We start from the raw sequence: 26,041 nt of genomic DNA on the forward strand, positions 1-26,041 counted from the left end.
GATTTATCAGATAAATCCCAGCAGGTCTGTACGTGTTGTCACTGTCTGGTATAGTGCAATAAAAATATACATTAGAATAAGTATAAATACATATTTACAGTGTACAAGTAAAGCCAGGAGTACAGACTCTGTTTTGAGCTTCCAGAATGCATATTAATGACTAACAGCTTAGGCACAGCATAAAACATGGGCAAGTACATTTTAGGTCTTGGGAGAATAACTTTGGATTTACAGCAGTGTAACTGAGGGCAGGACAGACCTCTTCTGTCCTGACAATAATTGAATTTTCCACTTAGACCGTTTCTTCTTTGCCCATGATGGCAGCCTTCCTTCATAAGCGTTTGGAGTGAAATGGCTAGTGCCGCGGCCTGTTCTCCAGGCTGCTTCCCGCTGGTGTCATTGTCCGAGGCCATATGTTCAGGGATGTAGTTATGGGGCAGGCTGTGTGCTGCTACAATGCCCTGCTTAACTGAAAGCGCTTGTCTTCCTAATGCTATGATACTACTTTGTCCTTCCCGTTAAGAACTCAAGGGACTCTACGAACCTACCCATCACCAGGAGGGGTGGAGAAATAAAAGCCCAGTGCACTGACTTGCCAAAGGTTATACAGTGAGAACGCAGCAGAGCTTGGAGGGGAACTGGTGCTTTACTTGTTCCAGTGCTTTGCTTCAACCCCTAGACCCGGACACAGGAGGAAATACTGCTGCTCTGTTTGTGTAATATTTGTAAGGTACTTGCATATTATGCCAATGTGTACAGACTAGGTCACTTCCTCCTTTAAGAGAGTGGCTGGAAAGCAGAGCTCTGGCCCTTGACATTGGTATCCAGGGGCTGTTCCTGACTATGCAGTGACACAGGATTGCCCAGGACAGCTCTTAAGTCAGTATGTCCAGCATGCAGTGAAATATTGTGGGACATACCAGCCTGGATTCCAAGAAGAGCCAGTCTCTCTTGCATGGTACTGAGACATGGGACTTATTAGCCTATGCCTAGTGCTGTGGCACGGCTCTTCCTGGAGCTTGCCTGGTTGCCACTAAGCCAGGGATCTTTGCAGTGTGGTGCGTATGAGGAATGCACTGAGAGACCCCTGTTATCAGCTAGGGATAGGAGCTGTTTTTCCAGTATTTTCCTCCCACTCCAAGCTAAAAATACAACACAGTTAAGTTGTCATTTGATCACAGTCAATGCTTTGCTGAAAGAAAATTACTTTAGGTGTCTGTTGCCAGAATTTATGACCTGGGCAAGTCTCTGCAGAAGCCCCGTCCAGGTTGAATACAGCTCACTGAATGCCATCTATTTGCATGACCCAGCCTTATCTTCCTAACCATCAAAGCAGAACATGGTTACAGCACTAGCTTGGCACAGATTGTTGCTGCCACTGGCCCAGGAGTTCCCACCTCGCTGCTGGTCAGTCTGATAAACCAGATTCTGCACATGGTATAAATCCAGAATAACAGTGACCTTGGAGGAATTCCTCTGGATTTGCGCAGGTGATATGAGATCTGGGCTGGCACCTGTTGTAATTGAAAAGTGAGAGCTCCTACAGGTTTCTTTGTCACCTACTGGGGCGTGCAAGGCCATGGGGTGCCAGAACACCAATGGCATGACTTTGCCAGTCCCCATGGGAACACAGGACACTATATGAGCTTTAAGAAGTCGGCAGCCCCACGCTGGATGGAGACGCTGTGGAGTCGTCTTCCCTGGAGCATGCAGTGGGAGCTCCAGCAAAGACCTAGAGCCATCCCTCACTTGAGACTGTGCTGGGTCTCTCGGTGCCTCCGTAGGTCCACCTTGCGCTGGAAGCCCTTGGCACAGAGCTCACAGCTGAAGGGCTTGAAGCCGGTGTGCTTGCGGCTGTGAGTGATGAGGTTAGAGCTCTGGCTGAAGGCTTTGCCGCAGACCTGGCATTTGTGGGGCTTCTCCCCTGCAGGGCAGAGAAAATGGCAAGACACACTTAGACAGATGAGAGAAGGGAGGTAGAAATGCCTTTTAGTGGACTTGGACCTGACTTGGCTATGCCTGGGCATCAGGGTGCTGACAGCCCAGCTGTCCTGCTAATGCATCTGCACTCTGATCCAGCACCAGAGGGTGAGAAGAACCAGAGGCAGTCCTCTCCAGCGGTGCAACCCATGCCCTGTCTGCATCTGCGGCTGGGGACAACCGTGACGCACACTGGAGGCTGGTCAATAACACCTCCTTGTCACACAGGAGGATGTGCATCTCGGTGATGCTTAGACCTTCTGCTGTCTTACCACCCAGGGAAGAATGACTTCCCAGTGCCACTGGACACTTGTCCCTAGTCCAATATCTCTGTCTGGGGACAATGTATGTGTATCAACGTGATGGACTATTAATTTGTATTTGCTTATTGGGAATATTTTCTCACCAGTGTGGATGTAAGTGTGTTTCTTCATATCTGACTTCTGGTGGAAGCGCTTGCCGCAGTACTGGCAGGGATAGGGCCGTGTGTCTGAATGGATCAGGAGATGAGTGGAGAGGGTGGAGGAACGTTTGAATGTCTTCCCACACATCTTGCACTCAAAACTTCTTTCCTGTTAGGAAACGAAAATCATGGGATGTCTGTGGCTGCAAGACGTGACAGAGCTTGAAGAGTGTTGAGAATAGTAGATTTGATAAGCAAATCTCCTCGGCTCACGGACTGATATGCTAGTTGCAGTACAAAGAGAATGCGGGGAGGGTTACTTATGGAAATAGGTTACATCTTGTGATCCAAACTCCTGCACCCTTTAGGAGGAGGTGAGACAGAAGAACCAGTAGCAACAATCCTCCCCACCCCTCCAAGGAATTCGCAAGGGCAGCCTGAGATTTGTGAGACCAAGCTCTACAGACTTCAGAGCTGCTGTCGTTGTCATGGGGTGCTATAGGGAAGTCATCACGTTTGTAACCTAGGAAATGTCACTTCCTTTATAATGGAGTAAGCAACAGCTAAGGCCCAAGCACTCCTGAGCTCTGGAGAGCTGGTTCTCTGGAAATGTGCTACCCACCTGGGAGTGAATGTTGGTGTGCTGCTCCAGGCTTACAGCGTGTCCAAAGGTTTTGCCACATACTTCACAAGCAAAGGGACGGGTCCCACTGTGGGACCTTCGGACATGGACCTCCAGTCCGTGGGGAGTGGAGAATACCTGCAAAAAACCAAAAGCAAGTGATTTTTTTATATGAGGAGGCTGTGTCTCATCTCTGTTTTCAGTTCCTTCTCTTTATTTGATTCTTCCCTCTCGTGGGCCATGTGAACTGCATCATTCCTAGCACCCTTGTCCCCTAGCCAGGAGAACAAGTAGGTACCCGTTTTGAGCCACATGCATTGCACTTTGGTGTAACCCAGTGAAACCCTGAGGTATGCATTGAAAATCACTCTAGGCCATCCCTGAGGTTCTCATCTGACACACACCTTGTTGCACTTCATGCAGTGGTAGGTCTCCATGTCTGAGGAGTAATGGATGCTGTAATCCAGAGGGGGCTCGGTGCTTGGCAGGAGGTGGCTTCTGTATAGGCTAACTGGGTGCTCCAAGAGGGCTGACTGCATGGTGGAAGACATCTGTTGGTAGCTGTATGGCAAATGGAAAGCATCCCAAGAAAAGCCGGTTTTGTAGAAGGTAGGGGTGCTTGTCGTGTTAGTGCAGTCTTTGATCTGCAGACCTGGGATGGCCATCTCTGAGTTTGCAAAGGAGAGGGAGAAGTGAGTGTCATGCCATTGCCTGCAGCTGGGCACCAGTAAAAAAAGTTCCCCAGGTACCATTCCCCCACTTAATTTCTTGCCTGACCTTGGGAGTTGCAGCTGTTAACTCCTGATTCAAATCTTGATCCCTATATAAAGTTCCTACTATGGCTTTGATTTCAATCTGAGGAAATTTTATGGGAGAGGGGTTGCTAAGGGAATATTAACCCCCCCATTAGCCCTGTTTCATGTGCTGTTTGAACAAGTATCATGTGGACACCTGCCTTGACCCTTGTAGCACAGAGCTGCCTTAGTCCTTGAGATTTGGAGGCTCACTCATTGGGAATCATAGCTTCGTCCTTCAGGGAGATGCTGATCTAAACCAGAATTGTAAAGGGAAACACAGAAGGCTCTTGATGACCTCTGCCTGGGGCAAATTTGACCATTGACGTCAAAATAAGAGCTGCCATTTACTGAAAATCTGGACCCAGTTGCAGAGAATCCATAAGCCAGCCCTGCCCTGCCCTCTCTTGCAATTGTGGTCTTGGGTAGCAGACCTTGAGCTGAAGGGCCTGGCAGCATCCTGCTCAGGTACTGGACAGGGACACTTTCTTCCTTCAGTTCAGATGAGTCCTTTTCTTGTTTTGGAACCATGCATTCTAGGTCCTGTTTCTTGATGTCCTCTGGTGTCTTGTCTCCTATGGCTGTAATCACACAGTAGTATCACAGTTTACTCTAGCTGTTAAGAGAAGAGTCTGTTAAGGTGGCATTCATACTTCTGTATGAACTCCTGCTCAGTTCCCTGCGTAAGTGTGGAGTGGTGCAATCAGTGCGGCAGTCAAGGTCCATCCATTGCTGACAAAGGGAAATTCCAGGTAGGATGAGATAGGCAAGGTAGAGGGGGGCAGGAAGAAACGATCAGACACTTGATACCCTATATAGAGAAAATAGACCCTAGAAGGCCACATGCCTATAAGAATCATTTCCTTATTTAAACCCATTTTCATTTGTGCAGGCGACTAACAATCACTAACTTATTAACCTTCCCACCCCTCCCCTAAGAGGGTTTGGTATTGTTAACCTGAATTTATGGACAGCCAGGTAGGGAAGCAGAGAGGGGAGGTAACTGCTTCTGCAGTTGCAAAGGTGATCACAGAGCCTCGTCTCCTCCTGCCCATGCTCCCATTTCTCCATGCTTGTCCCAGCCCTTAAAGAGACCAACCAGCACTTGTTAGAAGTAGACTTTATAGTAAGAATCTAAAATGGACAGAGGTTCGATATACATGCCTTCTTTCTGCTGGAGATGGGACTGGGCTGCTGAAGGACATTATTCCTCTGTTGTCCAAACCCTCTTGTGCACCAGAGAGACACAACAAATGGCCAAAGGACGATGGCAGGAATTTAAATTAAAATGTCACCCCCTTTCTTTTTTATCAAACTTATCATAGGGCTGGACTCTAATTTGATTGCCAGGGCTAGAACAAAGGGTAAGTTGATCCTAGATTTGAATAAAGAAAATTTGAGTGGGGCCTGAAGGAAGAAGATAATTGCCCCAGCCCTGCCACTGCATGGGTGGCTGTGGGAGAGCATGAACATGAGCAGAAGGAGGACAGCAGGCGTAAGCAGAATTGTTGGTTGGTGCTAATATAGTCTATCGCAGCTGCCCCTTCACCTGTGAGTGTGTAGGGCTCCTTTCACAGTCAGTGTTAGGGCATCACTAGTATTTTCTCACCCTAGCTGTGACCTTCACTGCAAATCATCGGGAGGAGGTGGTAATACACTGAGGTAGAGAAGATGTAGGTCCAGAGGGAACAAGGCAGTGAGCACAGCAGGCTGGAGATCAAGGTAGCAGAGTGGTAGGTTTGCAGAAGACTGACAACCAAGTGCAAGCTTTTTTCCGAGCTGTTAGTTGCCAGAAGTTGGTCATCTTTCCCAAACATGCCCAAGTCCACACAGCAATCTTATATGTCAAACCTCCCCAGCAATCCAGCAGGAAACAAAGGGAGGATCTAAATTTGGTTTCAGTGGGACTGTGTGGATTTGGCCTAGAGAAAGAGGGCACACAGCAGGGGATCAGTTTGTCCTGAGATGGATATTCCTGTGTGAAAGCCCTTAGTTACTCTTAAGCTCACTCATGCTAATCCCTTAGCTTGCGTACTGAATTATTAATTTGCCTCGGTGTATTCTTACAAGCCCAGTGGATAGATTGACTCACCAGTGAAGGGAGAGGTTATTGGATCCCACGTGAGTATAGGCAGGTCATCTTCCACAAAGCGGTGTTGGTGATAGGTATGAGCCTTTTTGCTCTTCACCAAAAAGGAACGTGGCATTTTCCATTCACTGCCTGGGCAGAAACACAGAAAAACGGCAGGTCAGTCTCAGTGGTTTGGGGGGGTACTGTCTCATTTGTTCGCCCAGCACGTCACCTCTGTATGCAGCAGTGATGAGAATCAAAACCCTTCTGCTAGGCAGACAGGGTTCATCTCAAACGTCCCTCCACCCAGCTGAAAAGCAGGGAGTAGTTGCATGGGTTTAGGCATAGGCACCTGGTGAATCTCAACTCTGGGGAAAACACACAGCTGTGGAGGGGGCTAAGTGAAAAAACCTGCTGTGAGATAGTCTCTGCCACTGAATGTAGAGATGGGATGGCAGATTGAAGATGGCATTGCAGATTACAGTATACTCCATAAAAATTACACTTCACCATCTACCCCTACGTTGAGGCAAAGGATTACTGTTACCTTTATATTGTAGGTGGGGGAACAGGGGCATGCTTAAATTGAGTCCCGTGTTACAGATCAAAACTGTGCCTGTGGCAAAGATACATTAGCAGTCAGGATCTCTCTCGTAGCTCTCTGCCCTGGCTACAGGACACAGTGCATCTCTGACCGTACCCTCCCTGCAAGGACATACCCGGGACCGCAGGCTGGGAGAAAGGGTCTGTCTTAGTGTTTGTACCCTGCCTAGGAGGGCGCAGTCCCAAGCCATGACATGGGCTGCTCTGTGAAATGGCTACACAAATAATAATTATAGAAACGACATCAATAATAGGAGAGACATAGCAGAAAATCCCCACAGCCATGATGTGTGGTGAGTTTCCTTCTTGCTGGCTGTGGCTTGGGGATTTTGTATTCTGGCTGACAAACAGTAAAGCAGAGGCAGAGCAGAAGTGCTGGGTGAGAGAGGTTACCTTTTGGATCTGACTCAAATATCACAAACCGTTGAAAAGAAGGGTTAGGAACAAACATAAAATGCTGAAATTTAATCGTACAAAATTCTCTTGCAATGCATCTGTTATCTTTACTACCCAGAACCCAGCCCGCCCTGTGCCCACTCCCCATGGCTAGTAACAGTTCTGATGTAGGCAGTGCGACAACAGGCTCGATGCTGTGTGTGGCTGTATCAGCTGGCACCTTATTTCCATACGTATTTGCATTTTTCCCTTGTAATTGTTCAGGATAGTAGCACTAAAAGCAAATCTTGCTACATTTTATATGAAAAGTCAGCAGTAAGTCCTGGCTCTCTGTTGATGGTAAAGTGCCTTATTGAGTTGTTTTTTCCTGACAGCAGCTGAAGTGTAGCCTACTTATTTACAAAAAAAAACCCCAAACGCCACCAAGGTTTGCTTCTGTTAAGCTGGAATGGCCTGAAGCATCTGTCTAAGTCAGGACAGAGCAGTGTGGCCTCCTGGAATCCCAACCAGCCAGGGATGGAAAAGGGCTGCTCCCTAGGGTTCAGAAGTGCCTGTACCACCCTTACATGCTAAATATAATTACACAGGCCAGTGGGGGTTCGTTTAAAGGTAACCGAGGGCCACATTTGCAGCGGTGCCTACAGCTGCAGGCACGTGTGCTGTGGAATTCACAGCAAGGTCTGCTCTGGAAGGTGGATTGCCAAGCCCGCTGTTGGTGGTGAGTCAAGTGCTCACTGGCCCAGCTGCGTTCAGAAATGGAGTTACAGCTGTCTTTTTAAATCTCTTCCAGGATTCCCACTGTTTCTTCTATGACTTCAGGGATAACTCGTGGTGTTGCTAACCATTTTTTTTTCTTCTGAAATGACTCACCTGTTTTTCTTCATCTTTTTCCAAGAAATTTGCATGTAACTTGAGATGAATAGGACAAAACAGAGGCCAAGAGTAGATTTGTTAATTTAATTTTAGAAAGAGGACAAAACAGTACTGAGAATGAACCATAAGTATGCCCTTAAGGGAAGGGACGCTGAGGTACGTTGCTGTATTTGCTCTCCTGTAACTCTCTGATGAGGTCCCTTCTAAGTATTGCAAAGTCTATCTGCCTGGCGAACGGCTGTGGGCACAGAAATCCCTCCAGCTTGGTACAAAGACGGGTTGTTCTGCAGTGGGTACAGCCCTTTTAGCAGTGTGCTCTGTAGCCTCTGCACCTAGCAGGAGTGCTTGGCTCCGAGGGTCTCGCTGCTCTCGGTCAGTCCCAGATGGGCTGTGCATGGAGCTGCACTCTGCAGCGTAGATGTGCCCCAAGAGTCCTGCAAACTCCATACAAACCCTTTACGCATGGAATTTCCACTCATGTCAAAGGGATTTTCCCATGTGGTGGGGCAGCACTGTGTCCACAATGGAGGGCATTCATCCCAGCAAACTTTAGACAGTGGATTTCTCTGCCTGAATTAACCAGTTAATTTCCCTGGGCTTCCTACACAGTGGAGGAGGTGGCTCGACAGCGGGTAACTTCGCAGGGTGGAAGCCTGCACCCCGGGGATGTCTGCTGGAGGAGTCGCTCCCCCTGCGCGCTGGCTAGACGACCCTATGGCATTAGCCAGACAGCTTAGCCAGGTACATTAGAGGATTGGCGATGGGTGGCACAAGCAGTCTTGCAGTGTTTTATGGTAGTACCCATATGCTAAATAGACAAACGCACTACATACAGCCCTTCTTTTCTGGTGGCAGTTGAAAGTAGATGCACACAAATCAATGGGATTTTTCTGGATGTGTTTGCCCCAGCATATGTAAAAGTCAAATTTGGTCCAGTATCTTGGCTGCTGATAAGGGCCTCTACTGAGCACAACGATTTCTAATGCACTACTGAACGTTACAAAAGGAAGTTACCTTCCCCCACCCCATTTTACAGAGAAAACAGGAACTGGGAGCCCAAAGCATAGTTAATTAACAACTGCATTGGACTGTCTTTGTAATTCACCCAGCTGGGTTAGAGGAAAGCTAGAAGCACAGATTGTGAGAGAAAAAAATACTATCTGTCCTTGAAACTAAAGATTATCAATAGCAAGTGATCAGCTGCTACTAATGGCTAACTATATTCTACAAGGAGAGTAGTGCCATGACCAAAAGACTCCGCTGTGTCTTAAAGTCATTGAAGCTTCTGACCAAATTCAGCTTCAACCTTTTGCTAGAAATTAAACTTCATTTTTATGGAGTCTGTTCTTGCCAGCCTCTGTGGCAACAGTTTCTACCCAGATTGGCAAGTGAACAAGGGAGTTCGTTGTTTGGGCAAGAGTGCCTACTAAAATGGAAGTGTCGTGGCATTTTTTGGATTCAATAAAGAATACAAAATCTGCAGCTGGCCAGAATTGACATTGTTATTTGTTAGCCATTCATGTAGCTGTACAACAACGTAGTAATCAATCTGCCTCCTTCACTATTTTGGGTACCTGACCTGAAGCACCTCAGAAGGGCTTCTTTTGCCAGTTACAAATTCCCCCATCAGATCTGAAAGTGGACCCAGCATTCGCGTGTTCCCCTCCGATGCTCAAACTCAAAGTTCCTTCATCCTCAGTGATGCTCTCTGGTATCTCTGGTATTTTTCAGAGTATCACATGTAAAACTGAATGTAATACTGAAACACTGGTGATTGTGCAAGAACCAAATTAAAAGGGTTTTTTTTAGGGGGTGGTTTTTGACTTCAGGATCCTAATTTCACTTGATCCTATGTTCCTCCTGAAGCCCTAACTCCCTCTTCACTGCATGGCAGCTCACAGTACCCAAAAATACAGGATTGAGCCCTTTGATAGAATTTAGAAGAAATTCATATTCTCGCTGAATTAGATTATGGAGCTGCTCTCTCTGGTTCCTTCAGTGAGACAATTCATAACACGAAACGCTGTGTTTGGGAACAGGTGTTTGCAGGATTGTGTCACGCTGAATCAGAAACCCAATTTGCAGCATAAGTTCCATTCCAAAGCTGGCTTTCATTTTCCTCTAAATTCAGGTGAACTTGTTTTCAAATTTACAAGGTTAATTGTAGAGATGAAACCCCTTTTCTCACTCTAGTTAGCAGAAATACTTGATTTTAGCTTGCAATTGATATGTCTTCATATAGGTCCCAAGAGCATACAAAGTTTTAGGCTAAAAAAGGCTTATTTCCTTCACATTGCTTAATTTATATTTAAATCTTAATATTGCTTTTTTCTTTTCTTCCTGGCAAAGATGAAGCATCCAAAAATAAGAATACTTTGTCTTTCAGAAGACTACATTTTTGAGGAAAAAGCACAAAACAGAACATGACCTGTGTTCAAAAATTTTAAGAGTCCAAATAAAATAAGAGGTTTTATGGAGTTCTGATTCTTTAAATATAAAGTCATATTAAAAAATAACTTTAGTTCTTTACAACAAAATTAATCATGTCGTCACTAGTCCACCTTTGCAAAGTGAAATGGACTTGGGGCAAGTAACTTGAATGCGAGTTTTTTTAGTGGAAAACTGAGCAGAGCATTTTTAATTCCTGTGGTAATACTGGGCAAATGGACATTATGGCAGGGCTAGCAAATTATGGTGGAAATTTTGTCCAAGAAGGGGAACAGAAATGCTTGTACATCTGCAGTATCTAGAAAAAATGTTTAGAATATAATTGCAGTATTTGTTCTTCAGAAAACTCATTTAGCTCCTAGTGATGCTGGGAATGCCACTGACTTCAGCAAACTTTGCCTTAGGCTTCTATGGTTAACTAGACTTACATAGTGCAATTTAACAAATTCTATAAATTCTATATTCCTTTAACGTATAGATAGTTACGGTGTGAACTTGCAAATCATTTGCTTTCCTGCTCAATGTATTGAATCAAGCTGGTGGTATATGAGTAGTGTCTATAAATAGCTAATTCCATACGCTAAAAATTGTTACACTAATCAGCCTATATGTAGAAAGGATGGAAAAAAATAAGAGATTTGAAGCAAAAATCCTTAACAGGGGACACTGAATTCTCATGTAGCAAAATTGGCACAGATTAATTGATGTCAGCAGAGGTGTGCTGCTTTCTGAATTTAAAGGTCTGGCCCTGTAAAAGAGCAATTTAAAAGAAAAATATAGTATGCCTTCTCCTCAATGCTTAAGTACAAAAGTCTACATCTAGAAACTATTCCTGCTGCATGGAGCTCGCTGGGACACAGGTATCTGAGACCGTTGTCACATCTTTTCTATGTTGTTCTACTATTACCATTTTCACCAGAGTGAAGTATATGGTATATAATTTTAAAAGGTTTGACTCATTTGAATTAAGTGAACCATTATCATAAAGGAATCCTCAGGACAAGTGACTTACACAGTGGAATATGTTACATTATTTACAAACACAAGCAAAGAAGGAGAAAAAGTTTAGAAAAACATATCAGAGAAAAGAAAAAACAATGAAATTAAAAGCTTTTAAGAGAATAAATCAATCACCTGTTTGGGGGACTTTGCTTTACTGGATTCGCCTTGAAATCTCCCCAGACAAGCGAGACGTCGTCTTCTCTCTGGACTCCTCTTCCACTTTTTCACTTAGTCGCAGTCTGCTGAAATAGATACTTCTCCTTTTTTCTCTCTCTGTTTTTTTGCCCCTGTTCCCCTCCCTGATTTTTCAATCAGATTATTTGTGTCAAAATCTGGCGGTGAAGAAACAGCCAATAGAGAAGCAGAGCACAGAAAGTATTTGCTTATCAAAACTTTCCAGGACTTTTAAAACTTGAAGAGAATTCATGATGCCCAGCTCGAAACCCTCAGGGCAGCACCCTTCACTTTCTGGGGCAGCTTCACCTTCTGCAGGAATATTCCTCTGTCATATTGACAAAGAGCATGACATGGTGAAATAATGTACCAAGCAGACATTTGTTATTTTGTCTTTTCTTTAGGAAAAAAAAAGAAAAGAAAAAAAGAATAGCTCTTAAGAAACCTGTACTTTTACACACATTCATCCACGCATCATATCTTTCACAAACAGACACACCATCTGTCTCACATACACACACTCACATACTTCAGTCTCATAAACAAAACCATCTAGCACATATGCACAAAATTATTTTATTCCAGAATGGATCTTTTATCTCTCCAATTTCCAAGGAAAAAGGAATAAATACTTGCACAGTAACTGAAAAAGATGTGTGTTAATCAGCCTTCATTTTCCTAGGCATATGTGTGTGCAATCCATACATATTTTAGGCATTGCTCTATCTATATACAGCTGTATATAGGATATAAATATAGATTTAAGAAAGCTCATTAAGCAAGCTCATTAACAAGCATCTTTGCAAAAAGCTCTTCAAGAGCAATAATAAGAATTTGCACTTCTATCACTTGCTTTCAAAAAAGGTTTGAAAATGGGTTTGAAAATGGGTTTGCAAATGTGAAATAATTGACTGCCAAGCCCCCCCCCCCCAACGGCAGGGTGGAAGGAGGGAGAATGAAGCAGATGCAGAGTGACTTTTCTCAGATGACCTGGTTGTTCTCTAGCAGAGGTGGGAGCAGGAGCTGGAGAGCAGTGATTTTTTTTTTTTTTTTTTCAGAATCTTTGGCATGACTCTTGTTTGGGGACAAACAAGGAGAGCTGATGTCCCCAAATGCTGGGGGGGGGGGGGGGGGGGGGGGCGGGGGGGAAGTAATTCCTTATTTCACGTATTCTCTGGTTATCGCAATCTTCCTGACTGTGCAAGAACATGAGCTGTATGTGCCCTCGGTTGTCCCTTCCTGCACTACAGCACACCCTGTGCATGGCTGGAACTGGGACAGCAAAGACACCTTCCAAGAAGTTTATAATTTAAAATGTATATAAGCATACATGCTGCCGTCGAGTGCCAAGTACCGGGATATCACTGTTAGAGAAACACCTTTATAGCACGGTGTTTTTTTGCTCTCTGTGAGCTTTCAAACACGTTGTGCTGTTTCTACAGTCTGTTGCATTAAACCAGGACTCACTTGGGTCCCTTTTCCTACTGCAGCTTGGGGTGCTGAAAGCACCAGGAAGCAATAACCCTTTTTCTATCCTGCAGCAGTGTCAGTGGTAGGCAGATGATGGAGCAGGCACTTGAGATTCATCACAGAGGTATTTTGCATCCTGCTGTAGCAGGCAGTGGTGCCAGGCATGCTGGCCCTAGCACTCTCTACCAGGCCAGCCACAAGTCACAGCTCTTGTCATTGCACCCTGTCACTGCCCTGTGGCACCAGACAGGCTGTGCAATGGGTTTTGATGCAACTCAGAGACAGGAGTGTAGATTTCACCCCCATTGAGAAAGATTCAGATTTTGATCTTAACCCATCTGTCATTTACTGAACGTAATTAATTCTTGTTGTTTATAGAAGCAAACAATCCCTTTTCCCTCTCCCCCCTCCCCTCCTTATTTATCTAGCTGGGTTTTGCATGAAAGAAACGTTCCCAAGGCATTGTGCTAGCAAGCTGATTTGCATCCTCTTAAACACAGGCATTTGAAGGATTACATTTCCCGCTACAAAAACAAGCATTGTAACAGAAAACCAAAATGTACATTGCAGCTTCAGGGTTTCATATGAAGACAGTTACAGGAATTAAACAAAACAGGAAAATGACAAGCTGCTGAAAGGACTGAGATGTTATTTTATGAAACATTGGAGCTGGCTTCTGCCAGCACCCCTGAGCACAGACTTCCCGTTGACATAAAGCGCAAATGGCTGCAGAATGTGGCTCTTAAACTAGAGACAGCAACAGCAAGTCAGCCACACACAAAATGATAGAGAGAACTAGCTGTGTGATAAATCTAATAGCATGTTCAGTGAAACCTCACAAGCTAGCTGGTTTCAGAGGTGCTCCAAGAAGCACCGGGTACAGTCCTTTGGAGGATGACTACATCTCCCAGTGTCAGTAACCTGTGTGTAGAGCAGCTGCAAATAAAACATCTGTATCAGCTGTTCTGCTTCCCCAAGTAGCCATCACCTCACAAAGCCCAGATATAATTGCATACAAACTGATCCCTGAGATAATGAGCACAAATACTCTCTTTTATGCATATTACTGTTATCACTACACTAGAGTCTGGTTCAGCTCTCACCCACCCTTTCTCCCTTTATTTTATTTCAAGAGTTCCTACAAAGCAAATAGTTGCAGGATGGGAGCACAGCCAGCTATCGCCTTGGCTTTTTGTGTTCTTGCTCTTCCCTAGATTTCTGCTTATGGCTTCTGTTAAACTTACCACCTCTCCTCTCCATTGAAATTGCCATCAAAAGGCGATTTATACAAGCTGAATTAAAAAAAAAAAAAAAAAAAAAAAAAAAAAAAAAGCGTACCAGAGATATACTTTAGGCTAGAAGGACCTTTGAGCTGACCCCCTGTGGTCATTCTTATTTTATGTTCTTCCTGGTGGTGTAATTCTCCCTGCTCACTCATTTCAGAGTCAGCAGAGAACAGAGAGCTGCAGAGGGCTTTAGCTGGGCTCATGTAGGCTTGTCCAGGCACTGACACACATGGGCCATGGTGGAGGTACAGCAAGTTCTGCTGGCATCCCAGGACAGTTTAATCTTGTGTATTGCTGTGAGTTCTTACTACACTTCATATGCTCCAGTGCTTCCTAAGTAAATAGATTATTAAATGTGTAACTCAGTAATAATAAACAGGTTAATTATAACACATCATGTCCATTCTAATGCAGTTGTTTTCCTTTTCAAATCTAGGATCAAACCCCTCCTGTAGCATCCATGTTTTCTTTGTCAATTTGAATGTTATGGCAATTAAGACACAGTAAAATAACACAACTAATTGCTTCCAGCTCTTTTCTGAAGCTCATCCTAATTTCCACTCTTTTTCTGTGGCAGATTAAATAAACATGTCTTCTACACAGCAGGAAAAAAAATACCATTGCTCAGTCCAGACTGTAATAAATATTAATTGTCATGCACAAGGCAGGAGGACTAGATTAAAAACATGCTGGCTCCAAGCAACTCTATCTCATCCAGAAGCAGGATGACCTACTGCAGGTGCAGCAGGAAGGATCCATCTCAGCCCTGCAGGGATGAAAGCTGCGGAACACCACAACTGATGCTGCAGAAGTTAAAAATCAGCCGATACTTCTCGGATGGCATTCTAATCTGCTTTTATTTCCTTACACCCAGTTTCTACCTTGCAAACTTAATGTCCACGATTCCTGCTGGCGACTGAGGAGAATTCATATGGATCGAGGAGTTTATCAGCAGCTTGCCAAGCACCTTCGGTGCATCCCCACAGAGCTGCCTCTCCTTGGAGAATGAGAAACACTGAGATCCTGCCAGTCCGGGGATTGAAATGTGGAGTTGCAAACCTGTTGGGTGCAGCGTACAAAACCGAAGGCTGGTAAGCCTTCCCTGAGGTAATTTCCATTCTTCTTTCCTACTCTACATTTTCCACAGGGCAAAACACTCTTTATCTGGAAGGAAGGATGGATTGTGCCGTACCATTGCGTTATTTCAGAAAAGAAAAAAATTATTCTTGTCCATGGTTTGGCTTAGGGGTCCAAAAAAAGGAAGAATGAGATGAGCTTTGCATATTCACCAGTTCGAAGGCAATCCAGGTTTGGGCACCTGCCCTGCAGTTTCTTTCTAGGACTTGTGATGCCCAGCCGCCCTGTCACCGTTACTGCACACACCCAGAGGCACTTTTAAGCCCTTTTTATTCCCTCTCAGCACACCTGCGCACTGAATAAACACTTTTAGGCATGGGCCTGGCCCCCGCCTCACGGTGCGGCCTGACAGCAGCCTCAGCCGGCCCGAGGGCGGGCACGGGCTCGGCAGCGACACAGGGCAAACGCTGGGCACCGGGGAGGGGCGGGGGCCCGGGCCGGCCGCTGGGAAGGCCTGGGAAGGCCTAGGGAGGCCAGACGCTGCCCCCTGCCCGCCGCGGCTGCCCCGCTCCCCTCAGGCCGGGCCTTGTTTACCGGCCGCGCCCGGCCCCGCCCCGCCTGACGCGCCCGCCCGCCCGCAGCACCGCCCCCAGAATCACGCGACCTCCTCGGGGCCGCATCGCTCCCCAGCCGGGATACCTCCGCCGCGGGAGAGAGGGCGGGCGCGGAGGGAGTCACACACACACACACACACACACACACACCCCGGCTCCCCGCCAGGGAGAAGGGTCCTTGAGGGGGAAGAGCCGAGTGGGGCGGTGAGGGGCGCGGCGCGGCGCGAGAGGGGAGCGAGGCGGAGAGGCGGGACTAGTTTGTGCGGCGGAGGGATCCGAGGGGAGAAACGGCTAGTGAATGGGAGGGGGAGGCAGGGCCAAGATGGCGGCGCCCTGTGGGCTAGAGGAGCCCTGAGTGGTAAACAGCTGAGGGGAGGAGAAGGAGAGGTGAGTGCGCTGGGCCTCCTCCTTCCTCCCCCAGCGGGGCGAGAGCGGAGGCAGACGTGGGGGACGGAGAGAAGGAGGCCGAGAGAAGAGACGAGCGGGGAGGCAGGGAGAAAGGGCTCGGGGAGGAGGCGGCTGGAGAAAGGGAAGGGGCCGGGGGGATGGGAAGGCGAGGGTGAAGTCTGGCGGGGCGGGGGGGGGGGAGGGGGCGATGCTCCCCCCTCGTCCCCTTCCTCCCTCGTCCCCTTCCCCCCGCCGCCCCCTTTCCCTCCCCCCCAGCCACTCCCGCCCCCCGCGGCCGGGCTGCCCGGGGCTGGGCGCTGCCCCCCCGGTCCCCCGCCAGGGCCGCGCCGCTCCGGCTCTGCGCGCTCGGCCGAAGAAGCCTCCGCGCCTCCGTGTCAGCCGCCCCAACGGCCCCCGCCAGCCCTGCCCTGCCCCCCCGCTCGCCAAGGGTCCCCTGGGCCGGGGCAGGCGCTACACAGTGGTACAGGTCTGTCCCCTCGCTGAGGGGGGCTTGGCGCCCGGCTGGTGGGAGGTGATGTGAAGTCAGGATGTTGTTGACTTGTACCAGAAAACATTTTGCTTCCTGTTGTCACAAAGAACTTGGAAGACTGCAGTTCTGAAGTTTTCAGCCTTTGTTTGCTGTGGATGCGGGGTCGTTGTTTTATCAGTTTAGTCAGTGCTTCTTTCCTTGTTTGTTTCGGTTTGTTATTTTTATTTGATGAGTCTTTTACAAGGCAGTGCGTGACAGAAAGAACATGCCTTAAAGGAGGATATGATTCAAACCCCGTAGAAATAACACAGAAACTGGGATCAGGTTTTGTGTGCACGACTGTTTCCAGAGCTGCTGTTTCCAGAGAACCTTCCAGTGGATGCTAATACAGAAGGCTTTCCTTCTTTGTCTGGTCTCATCTTGTAGTTCCCTGACATAAACTTCCGTGGCAAGTTGTTAGAAATCCATCGTAACTGAAGCACTACTGAAGTGATCCTATTAGGTGGAAAAATCCCTCTTCAGTTTACATGCATGAACAGCTACAAACTGAATCTTTGAAAAGTCAGGAAGTTTTAATAATTAGTGCAAGCATTGGGAATACATACTTCTGCATGCAGTTGACTGTACTTTGCTAAGCAGCAGTCAGATACTCTGCTTATCAGAAACAGCTATGCCACGTTTAAGCTTAAAATAAAATAATGGTCTTAAAATCCTTTACTTAGTAAAACACTTTTTTGCCTTGTTTTTCTTTGTTCATTTATTCAGCTTTGTTTCTGGTTGTTTTTTTTTAACAGCCTAGTCAACCCAGTAATAAGTCGCCCTTATATGCAGTTGCATGGACTTACTCAGATAAAAATACAGTCAGAATATCTAATGTGTCATGAGATAAGCTTTAATTAAAATGATTTTATCTCTGGCTGTGTTTAATCCCCACTCCTTCACTCTTTGTTAATTGAGAATTTACTTTCATGGTGACTGATAAAAAGTAGCATTATTAAAGGTTTCCCACATGAGATATACAGTCCAATTGCAGATGTTTTGGTGTTTAAACAAATATTTGACTTTAGTAACTATTTGTAGTTTAAAATGAATGCTGGCCCTATTTAGAGCTGGACTGCTGGGATGTTGACTTACACAGATTGGTGAAATTCTTACCACTGCCAGACACCTTCTTGTTAGCCCTGATATGGGCTGGTGATGTGATTTCCACTCAGTCTCGATATAAGAACTGAATAGCTTGTAACACACATGCATATGTGCACACACTCATATATATATAAGAATATATACATAGGGCTATCTATCTTTGAAAAAAAATACCTTCCATAATAAGCAAATTGAATAATCAAAGCACTTTGTAATGGTGGAGGCAGGGGAAGGGTACCAGATTTTATGGCATGTTGCAGACAGTTGCATATTTTTTGAAAGAGTGTTATAACTTAGGATCTTGGTCTGGTATGTGTCTGCTATATTTTCGTGTAGTTTAATAAACATAATGAGGACAAGTAATATTTCCTTTGTTAGCGTAAGCATTTCTTTGGGTAGCACGTTAAAATACAGAGCAAACTTCTTGCAGTGGTGAACTGCTGTCACTTTCCTGGGTATTATTTTTTGTTTTTAATTTAAAAGTTAATGCCTACTTTAATTCTTGGAGTAGCTAAAATGCTTCAGCTGAGTACACTGGGTAGTTTGCAGTGGCTTCAAGATTACTGAATTGCAGCCTCACTCTGTTTAAAGGTTTCTCCTGGTGGCAAAAAAGCTGCTGTGGAGATTCAGGAGGCACATGCATTACTGCAAAGTCCAGAGCGCGCTCTTTACCTGTTCATAGTTTTAACAAGATTCTTTAGTTGAACTTATTTTCCTTGTATATTGTTAATTAAATTGGCATAGAAAAACAGTGCTCGTTCTTATTTATTTATTTGCTATTAATACATGCATTTGTGTATAAGGAAATTAAATCATTCCCTTTCAGGCTGGTAACTGGCTTGTTAGCGTGGCTTCTGCCAAAGGGTTCAGTGTCAGCCCTACCATGTGTCGGCTCTTTTTGACGTGCATTGCTTTTAAACAATTTTCCCTCTGACAGAAATTTGATGGGTAGCGATGAGCATAGTTTGTTAGCACAGCACAGTTTCAAAAGAATCTTTAAAAATGCTGAACGTGATTCTGTGTTTGGGGTTATTGGGTTTTTGTGATCTTCCTGTTGCTGCTTGGTTAAGCATCTGTAACAGAGTACAGGAGAATATAATATATAATAATGAGTTAGAATTATCGAGTTTAGGAATGGGATCTTGTATCAGATCTTAAAATAACCAGGAAAACATGGACTACTAGAAGCCAGGCACTTAATTCTTTACAAATGACTACATAAATTAAATTAATTGTACTGCCAATTGTAATGATCAGTTTCAACTGAAGTTTAAAGTGTTGAGAGTTATTATTTCTGGCTGATGAAAAAGGGAATGATCAGCTGCTTACTTTTCTATTGCCACCAGTGATTTTTCTCCCTACTGTCACTTTTCATTCATTGCTTATGTCACTTCTATAATGGTAGCATTAAGTTTGCCTGTGAAGAAAATATAAAATTTAGTATTGTTAGGAAGTATAAGACAGGCTTGGATCTTTTTTATATAGGATGGGAGGGAGTGAGGCTTATCCTTTCATGACCAACATTTCAAAGATTTGAGTGAGAAGGGCTGCTTTGTTGTCAATCTGAGTTTTTCTTTGAAACCAGTGATTGCTGTAAAATACTTGTGTCTTGATTCATGGCCTCTGCCAAAGCGGAACCTTACTTTACCTGGCAGTAGAAATCAGATGGAAAAGTCTAAGTCTTGAGGTCTGGCTTCCCTTCATTGCTGTCAGCAGTTGTCTTATGTGGTGGTGAGCCTCCTTTACTCTTGGCAGGAGGGGGCAAGGGGAATACGTGCCCCAAATTTAACTTATAATTAATGAAGAGGGGTGAAATGCTGATGTTGATCCCCATCGCCCCAGAATAAGTGCTTCTGGTGTCTGAATTTCTACGTTACAGCAAATGTGAAGGACATTCTGGGAGGAGTGTGCATTTTGTGTTGAGTGTGTCCCCCTCCTCCCCACCCCTCAGAGCCGCATAACTGGCACTACCAGCTGCTTTTTCATTTGGCTCGAGATAAAAATACACTGAACAGAAGAACATCTTCTCTTGACAGAAATACTTACAGAAGTCATAATCTTTGGAAATACTCTGCTATCTCTTTCTCTATTTAGCCTTTTCCAATGAATATTTTTACAGTCTTTTCCTTTGTGTTTGTGGCTTAACTGTATTGTGTTGTGGTTAAATTAGCTACTGAAAAAAAAATTTAAACCAAATTGGTTTTTGGCTTGTTGGCTGCTTCTTTTTCTCCTGTAAGCTGGCTCCAAAGTTGTATTGGTAGTTAAAATTAATACTTTCTACTAAAATTTGTCTTTATGAAAGCTCTTGAATATAAGACTAAGTTTGCTGTTGGTGTTGTATCTTCCAGTGAGATAAAACTGTTGCATTTTAAAAAGTATTTAAAAAGGTATTTTTTTTCCACTCTTTACTATCTAGTGCCTTGGATCTTTTATATAAAACTGATTTTAACAGTTAGTGAAGAATCGGTGACTCAAACCATATGGAAAAGTTACAGACTTTGTTGTAATCTTGTCAGTTCCAAGCATGGCTGCAAGGATGTGAAAATTCTCCGAACAGGAGAATGATTGCTATAGCTAGGGATGGAAGCATTAAAGAGACTCCTCTTGTATCCTATGTATTTGAGAAGAAAGGTGTGATTGTTATATGATACTGTAAAGATTTAAGGGTGAGCCTGTTCACTACAGATGTATCAATCCCAGATAAAAAATGCTGTGGCATTCAATGGATGATCTCACTGGTTTACAAGGTCATGGACCTGGCTTGTCCTGAGGTCTGTATTTACAAGTTTTGAAAATCACATCACAAATTACTGGTGGGGCTGGTCATAAATCACACTGACACAGTGAGCCCTGGGAACTGTGCTTCACCTACCAGAACAGTGTTTTCTGATTAAAGTTAAAAGCCTGTTGCCTGTAAACTAGTTATTCAGCTGTCTTTGCTTGAAAAAAGTGTGACGTGATTTAAGACTATTGCTGGAATTTCCCGGTTTGTTTGTTTGTGTTGGGCATTGCAGACCCAATATGATTAGAGGATCTCCAGTCTTAGTCTTACTGAAGATTTCAAATCCATTCCTCACAAATTACTTTATATTCCTGCATTGAGAAAGCTGTTATTTGTTGGTTTGTTGTTTTTTTTTAAATTGTGACCATTTTGTATAGCAGGGTGATGACATTATACTAGTATATGTAACTTCAGCAGATAAATTTTCCATCTAGTGAAATACCTGTGTGTAATATTGTCCCATTTGTAGATGTGGTTTGAAATACTTTTATTAATATTTTGAACATGGGCTTTTGGAGTGGAGTTTGCTCCACTTTATGTAAAGTACTTCAGCGCGTGATCGACAAGTTTATTTAACATATGCCGGGTTTATTGGCAGAAGGTCACTTGAGCCATCTATTTTAGTTTAGGGAGCTTGGGAAGTTGTTAGTTACCTGTGTGTATTGTTATCGGCAACTAAGCTTGTGGTATCAACCTTGCTTTTATCTGATTGTAGTGTTTGTGCGTGTCATCGGGCCAGTAGCGTAAAGTTTGAAATCTTCTTACCTACTCAACGTATAACTGGTGTTTTTCCCATCTGCCTGCAAGTGTATTGTTGAACCTGACTTCCTGAACCTATGTAGGGTGTCTGCAAAAGCATGTTTCTTGATTTCACCATGCTATAGAATTTCCTCAGGCAATATCAGAATTAGTGAAACCTGCTGTTGAGGTTTTTACTAGTGTGATGAAGATCTGATCCAAGTTTAATAGTATTACTGTTATTAGTAAGAAAATAAGAAATAAAAGCATTATTTTCATTATGGTGGGGGGTGAGAAATCAAAGAAAAGGGAGTTGACAAGGTCTTCATGGGCTAAAAAAGCAGAGACACTAGGATTTATGCTCCTTTAAATCTCAAAACAGGTTTTGCTTGCAGCTGGTTTGGGGGTGTGGTCACACATCTCTTGTTAACTAGACTTTAAACAACTAATTCATGTTGCTTAGGAAGCTGGTGAATCTATTGCTTAACCATGACTGAGACTGTATCCTGGTAGAAATTGAGACACCTATGTTAGCAAGCCCTTTACAGTCTCAAAGATGGTGTTCTCGGAAATAAAGGAATAGGTTACTTGCAGTACACTTATTTCCCCATATATAGTTCTGCATGCATTCAGGGTATCTCAGTATAACTGTAATTTAGTAAATTAAATACTGCAGTGAGTACTAGAAACTGAAAAAGCAGTTGACTCCTGAAAATCAGTAACAAAGTGGAAGGTTGACTCCTTAGATTGTTGCATGGGTGAGTGAGTGGCTTTAAACTTTTTGAAAGGATGGTGTCACTCTTTGAACATGGCTTCTAAACAGCAAGCTCTTTGAGAAAGAAGCTGAAGCTTGAGTCTGTACCATGTATAGATAAAAAAACCCAACAACACAAACAACACCCCTCTCCCCCCCCAAAAAAAACAACCCCCAAAACCAAACCCCAGAACCCCAAGCCACAACAAATCCCAGCTCTAATATTTTTGGAAAGCCGAGATCCATTCTGTTCTTGATAAAAAGTGAATCTCCCTCCACCTCAAGTTTCTATTTTATTATCTTTAGTTCAAAGTCTTGCTTGCAGTACCAGCCACTTTTCAGTCTGCAAGTTTTTAAGGTCTTGCCAGCATGGGGCTTGAAAAGAAAATAGCATTTAAATCTGAAACACTTCAATGAGCAGACTCTGCTAGCTGCTTGTAGATGCACTGAAATTTTATTTGTCCTGTTCAGCCGTGCAGCTATGATCATTGAAAACAGAGGGTAGGGGGTTTTATGTTCCAGAATGGTGATCACTGGAACACCTAAAGTTTGTTGCTAGTGAAATGCCTGTTATGAGTGTGGTGCCATATTATCACCTTCGAATTTGCAGTCAGTGCCAGATTAAGTAAGCTGACGTCTTGTGGCCCTAATAAAAATGACCTTGGGCAGTTCTGCAACTACAGAGTGGTATGTTGCAAATGACAAAGTTTACGGGTAGACAGGTTAACTCCTTCTGTCCAGTAACGTTGTTAAACATAAGCTTTCAAGAAAGTAATATGTATATAAGTAATTACAGCATTATCATTTAAAATAGGGCACTGATATATGGCCCTTGGCTAATTAATGTCTAACAATGTTCTGACTAGAATCTAAAGACTTAAACAATTACAGTAATTATTCTAGGTTCAGAATTTGGTAGGGTAAGAGAGGACTTGTTTGTATGTAAGATTTTACCTACGATAAATAAAACTCTTTAGCAGCTTTTGAAGATTCACAGTACAAAACTACAGTCTTGAGAAAGCCGTTTAGTTTGAGGCAATCGCAAAAGTTAACCTGCTGACAATTCTGAAAAAGGCAACTGTGCACCGCTTTTTTTTTCAAACTAAGGACTGACTTTCCTCACACAGCAGGTACATACATAGCTCTGCTATTAGTAAAGAACTTACTGCTGTTCTGAATATACAAGGTTTGATAAGGAAGAAATAAATTGTGCCTTTTGTTAACCTCTTCATGCTTTTTCTTTATTAGTGATCATGAAAGGTGTGTGGCTGACAGCATTGCAGACAGCGGCTCAGCTCATCCACAGAACAGGTGCTGTATACACAACAGCAGTAAAGAAAAATCTTGTGTGTAAACTTGGTATGTGTTGTCTTGCCTTCCATGGAGGAAGTGAAAAATGTGTGCTAGCTGGAAGTAGGAGGAAAGAAGAAACCCTTGCTAATAAAATCTGGTTTGATGTGAAGCCAGATTATTTCTGCCAGTGGGAATGTACAGCCTGGGATTCTTATGGATTAAGAAAAAATTGAATCATGTTGCAATAGATAGATAGATGTGACACCTGAATCCCTCTGTTGCTGATACATCAGAGAAAGCCATTTTAAAAGCCTGAAATGGCTTAGGTTTACTCCTGCTTGGTACTGTGAAGCTGACCAGTCATGTTATCTGCACACTGTTGCATTTAATCACAGAATCATTTAGGTTTGAAAAGATCTTTGAGATCATCATGTCCACTGTTAACCCAGGACTGCCAAGCCCACCATTAAACCAGAAGCGCCACATCTGTGTGTTCTTTAAATACCTCCAGGGATGGTGATTCCACCAGCTCCCTGGGCAGCTTGTTCGGGTGCCTGACCACCCTTTCGGTGAAGATACTTTTACTAATGTCCAATGTAAATCTCCCTTGGGGCAACTTGAGGCTGTTTGCTCTTTTCCTGTTGCTTGTTACTTGGGAGAAGAGACTGACCCCACCTGTCTACAACCTCCTTTCAGGTAGTTGTAGAGAGCAGTAAGGTTCCCCCTGAGTCTCCTCCAGACTGAACAACCCCGGTTCCCACAGCTGCTCCTCGTAAGACTTGTTCTAATCTATATGAGTTTTAATATCTATAAACAGTTTTTGCACTGCAGAGTTTTTAATATGTTATTCGTGAATAATATATGTGCAATCAAGGTATGTTGTGCTTCTCAGCCTGTGGTTTAGTACGTGCAGGGTGGCTGAGGAACAGCAGCTGTAGTAACCCAAACTGAGTTTCCTGACAGCTGCAACTTGGCCACGTTGCAAGTATTAAAGCACAAATCTATTAGTATGAAAAGCTGAGGGCAGTGAATTTCTAATCTAGCCAGAGTGGTGAAGAAGGATGTTGAGATGTTTTCTTCAGAGTGTAGACCGCTATGTAAAGGGTTTGAAAGGTTAGTTGAGGTGTTGCTGTAGGAAAGTGAGAATGGAGTGATTCCAGGGAGTTATTTGCATTTTATTCAGAAGTTTAGTCTTCTTGACTGGCCTGGAGAGCAAATCAAAAAAATATGGTAATAGAATGCTCTGATAGTCTATACATGCTAGCCAAGTTCTTCTGCAAAACAGATTAATGTCTCTCTTAAAAAGAGGAAGAAAACTCTGCTTGTGACTCATTGGCTTCTTTGGAAACTTTTCTCTTACAGCTTTTATTACAGGTGTGTAAAATCTAGCAAACATTTCATTGTTAAATGGGCAATACTGCAGAAAAGAAGTAGGGAAGTAATGAGAGATTTAAGATTGAAAGGGAAAAAGGAAAGTTCATTCATCTGCTCTCTCTTCTCTCCTAGTCTGGTAGAGAGGCACCAATGAGGAAGTTCCTGAAATTTTAACCTCCACATTCATGTCAGTACATGCATCATGGCCCAGCAAGGAAATGTTGGTGAGCTCCTCTCAATGCTGGATTCTCCAATTCTGGGTGTCCTGGAAGATGTAACAGCTGCGTTCAAGGATAATCTCATTTGTGGTATGTATTCCTTTACGTAATTTGAGGAATTGCTTTCACACCAATAAAGGTAGAATAATGGGGTTTTTTTTCTATCAAACACAGTCTTTGCAAATGCAACTTGGAAGAAACTCTTCATACTTGAGCTTGAAATTGCTTTAAGGATTGAAGCTTCTCTTCAGTCCATTTTGCTTAATGGCCTGCCTCTTGGAAGATCTGTTATGTAATTGTTAAAATGCCATTATAAAATGGCTAGCTTTTCCTGGGGCATAGCCTCAAGTTAGGAGGTGATAGAACTTTCTTTTTCAAATGTATCTAGAAAGAATTAGGTGTTATCCACATTATGGGAAGTAGTGGGATTTTGTTAATTTTAAAAATAAGCAACAAAAAAACCCCAAACAAAACAACAGACTCAGACTTTCTTGAAAAAATGGTTGCTGCTATTAAGGCATCCCTTATCTTGATAGAGCCTTTTCAGAGCGTGAGAGCACTCTTTCATGAACTTGGTCGTCTTTATCTGCTGAAGGGAGAGAATGTAAAGTTACTCCTGAACTCTTTTCCTGTACTGGGTAAAACACTGTTGCAGTTCAGGTACTACTAGGTTTTTAAGGTTAGACTGTAATCATTAGTTATTAAAAAAACTCGTTCCCTTCCCTGAGCGGAATGCAATTGCTTGAATGGTTAGAAATTAGAAAATGTAGTTGAGAGGTCTCATTTTCCCAGAGCTCTGGTAAACACTAAGTGCTGGTTTACGTTATTAATTGTGTAACAAGTTGTGCAATGTCCCTGTAACAAATGCTTCACTTATAGTGTATTGAGAATGTGTGCTTTTTTTCTTGCTGTAAACAAATAGACCGTGGACCTATGCTTGTGAACAACCTGGTGGACTATTACTTGGAAACCAATTCTCAGCAGGCACTGCATATACTGTCCACGTTGCAAGAGCCTCATGACAAGGTAAAAAATTCTTGTTATTT

The 26,041-nt window shown here is 43.8% G+C and overlaps 2 protein-coding genes across 6 annotated transcripts in view; one reads left to right on the top strand and one right to left on the bottom strand.

Moving 5' to 3' along the window:
* Nucleotides 1-77: 77 nt before the first annotated feature.
* Nucleotides 78-11,492, bottom strand: GFI1B (growth factor independent 1B transcriptional repressor). Of its 2 annotated transcripts, XM_005231215.4 has the most exons (7): nucleotides 11,325-11,492; nucleotides 5,892-6,020; nucleotides 4,234-4,380; nucleotides 3,410-3,672; nucleotides 3,006-3,143; nucleotides 2,387-2,552; nucleotides 78-1,924 (listed from the first exon to the last, which is right to left on the bottom strand). In XM_005231215.4, exons 2-7 carry the CDS (start codon nucleotides 6,004-6,006, stop codon nucleotides 1,746-1,748), a joined length of 1,008 nt encoding a protein of 335 aa, XP_005231272.1. In that variant the 5' UTR covers nucleotides 6,007-6,020; nucleotides 11,325-11,492; the 3' UTR covers nucleotides 78-1,745. The 2 variants fall into 2 exon arrangements, with proteins under 2 accessions (XP_005231272.1, XP_013149753.1); XM_013294299.3 differs by lacking the exon at nucleotides 11,325-11,492 and having other exon boundaries at nucleotides 4,234-4,415; nucleotides 5,892-6,023.
* A 4,551-nt stretch (nucleotides 11,493-16,043) lies between these two features.
* TSC1 (TSC complex subunit 1) overlaps nucleotides 16,044-26,041 on the top strand; it is a 28,950-nt gene continuing 18,952 nt past the window's right edge. For 3 of the 4 annotated variants that reach the window (XM_055795963.1, XM_055795988.1, XM_055795978.1), the window contains exons 1-4: nucleotides 16,044-16,200; nucleotides 23,359-23,421; nucleotides 24,910-25,085; nucleotides 25,918-26,021. In XM_055795963.1, coding sequence (XP_055651938.1) covers nucleotides 24,980-25,085; nucleotides 25,918-26,021 — 210 coding nt within the window. In that variant the 5' untranslated portion in view covers nucleotides 16,044-16,200; nucleotides 23,359-23,421; nucleotides 24,910-24,979. Of the gene's footprint in view, nucleotides 16,201-23,358; nucleotides 23,422-24,099; nucleotides 24,176-24,909; nucleotides 25,086-25,917; nucleotides 26,022-26,041 lie in introns of all 4 variants that reach the window. The other variant, XM_055795970.1, reaches the window with a different exon arrangement.

Source organism: Falco peregrinus, chromosome 1 (assembly GCF_023634155.1).
Source record: "Falco peregrinus isolate bFalPer1 chromosome 1, bFalPer1.pri, whole genome shotgun sequence".
Lineage (NCBI taxonomy): Eukaryota > Metazoa > Chordata > Aves > Falconiformes > Falconidae > Falco > Falco peregrinus.

What these genes read in the sequence shown, in the direction of transcription:
- GFI1B (XM_005231215.4), bottom strand. Translation starts at nt 6,006, where the DNA reads ATGCCACGTTCCTTTTTGGTGAAGAGCAAAAAGGCTCATACCTATCAC. An exon ending in AATAACCTCTCCCTTCACTG is followed by an intron (nt 4,381 to 5,891) that starts GTGAGTCAATCT and finishes GTGTGATTACAG; the next exon opens with CCATAGGAGACAAGACACCA. An exon ending in ACTGCATGAAGTGCAACAAG is followed by an intron (nt 3,144 to 3,409) that starts GTGTGTGTCAGA and finishes GGTTTTTTGCAG; the next exon opens with GTATTCTCCACTCCCCACGG.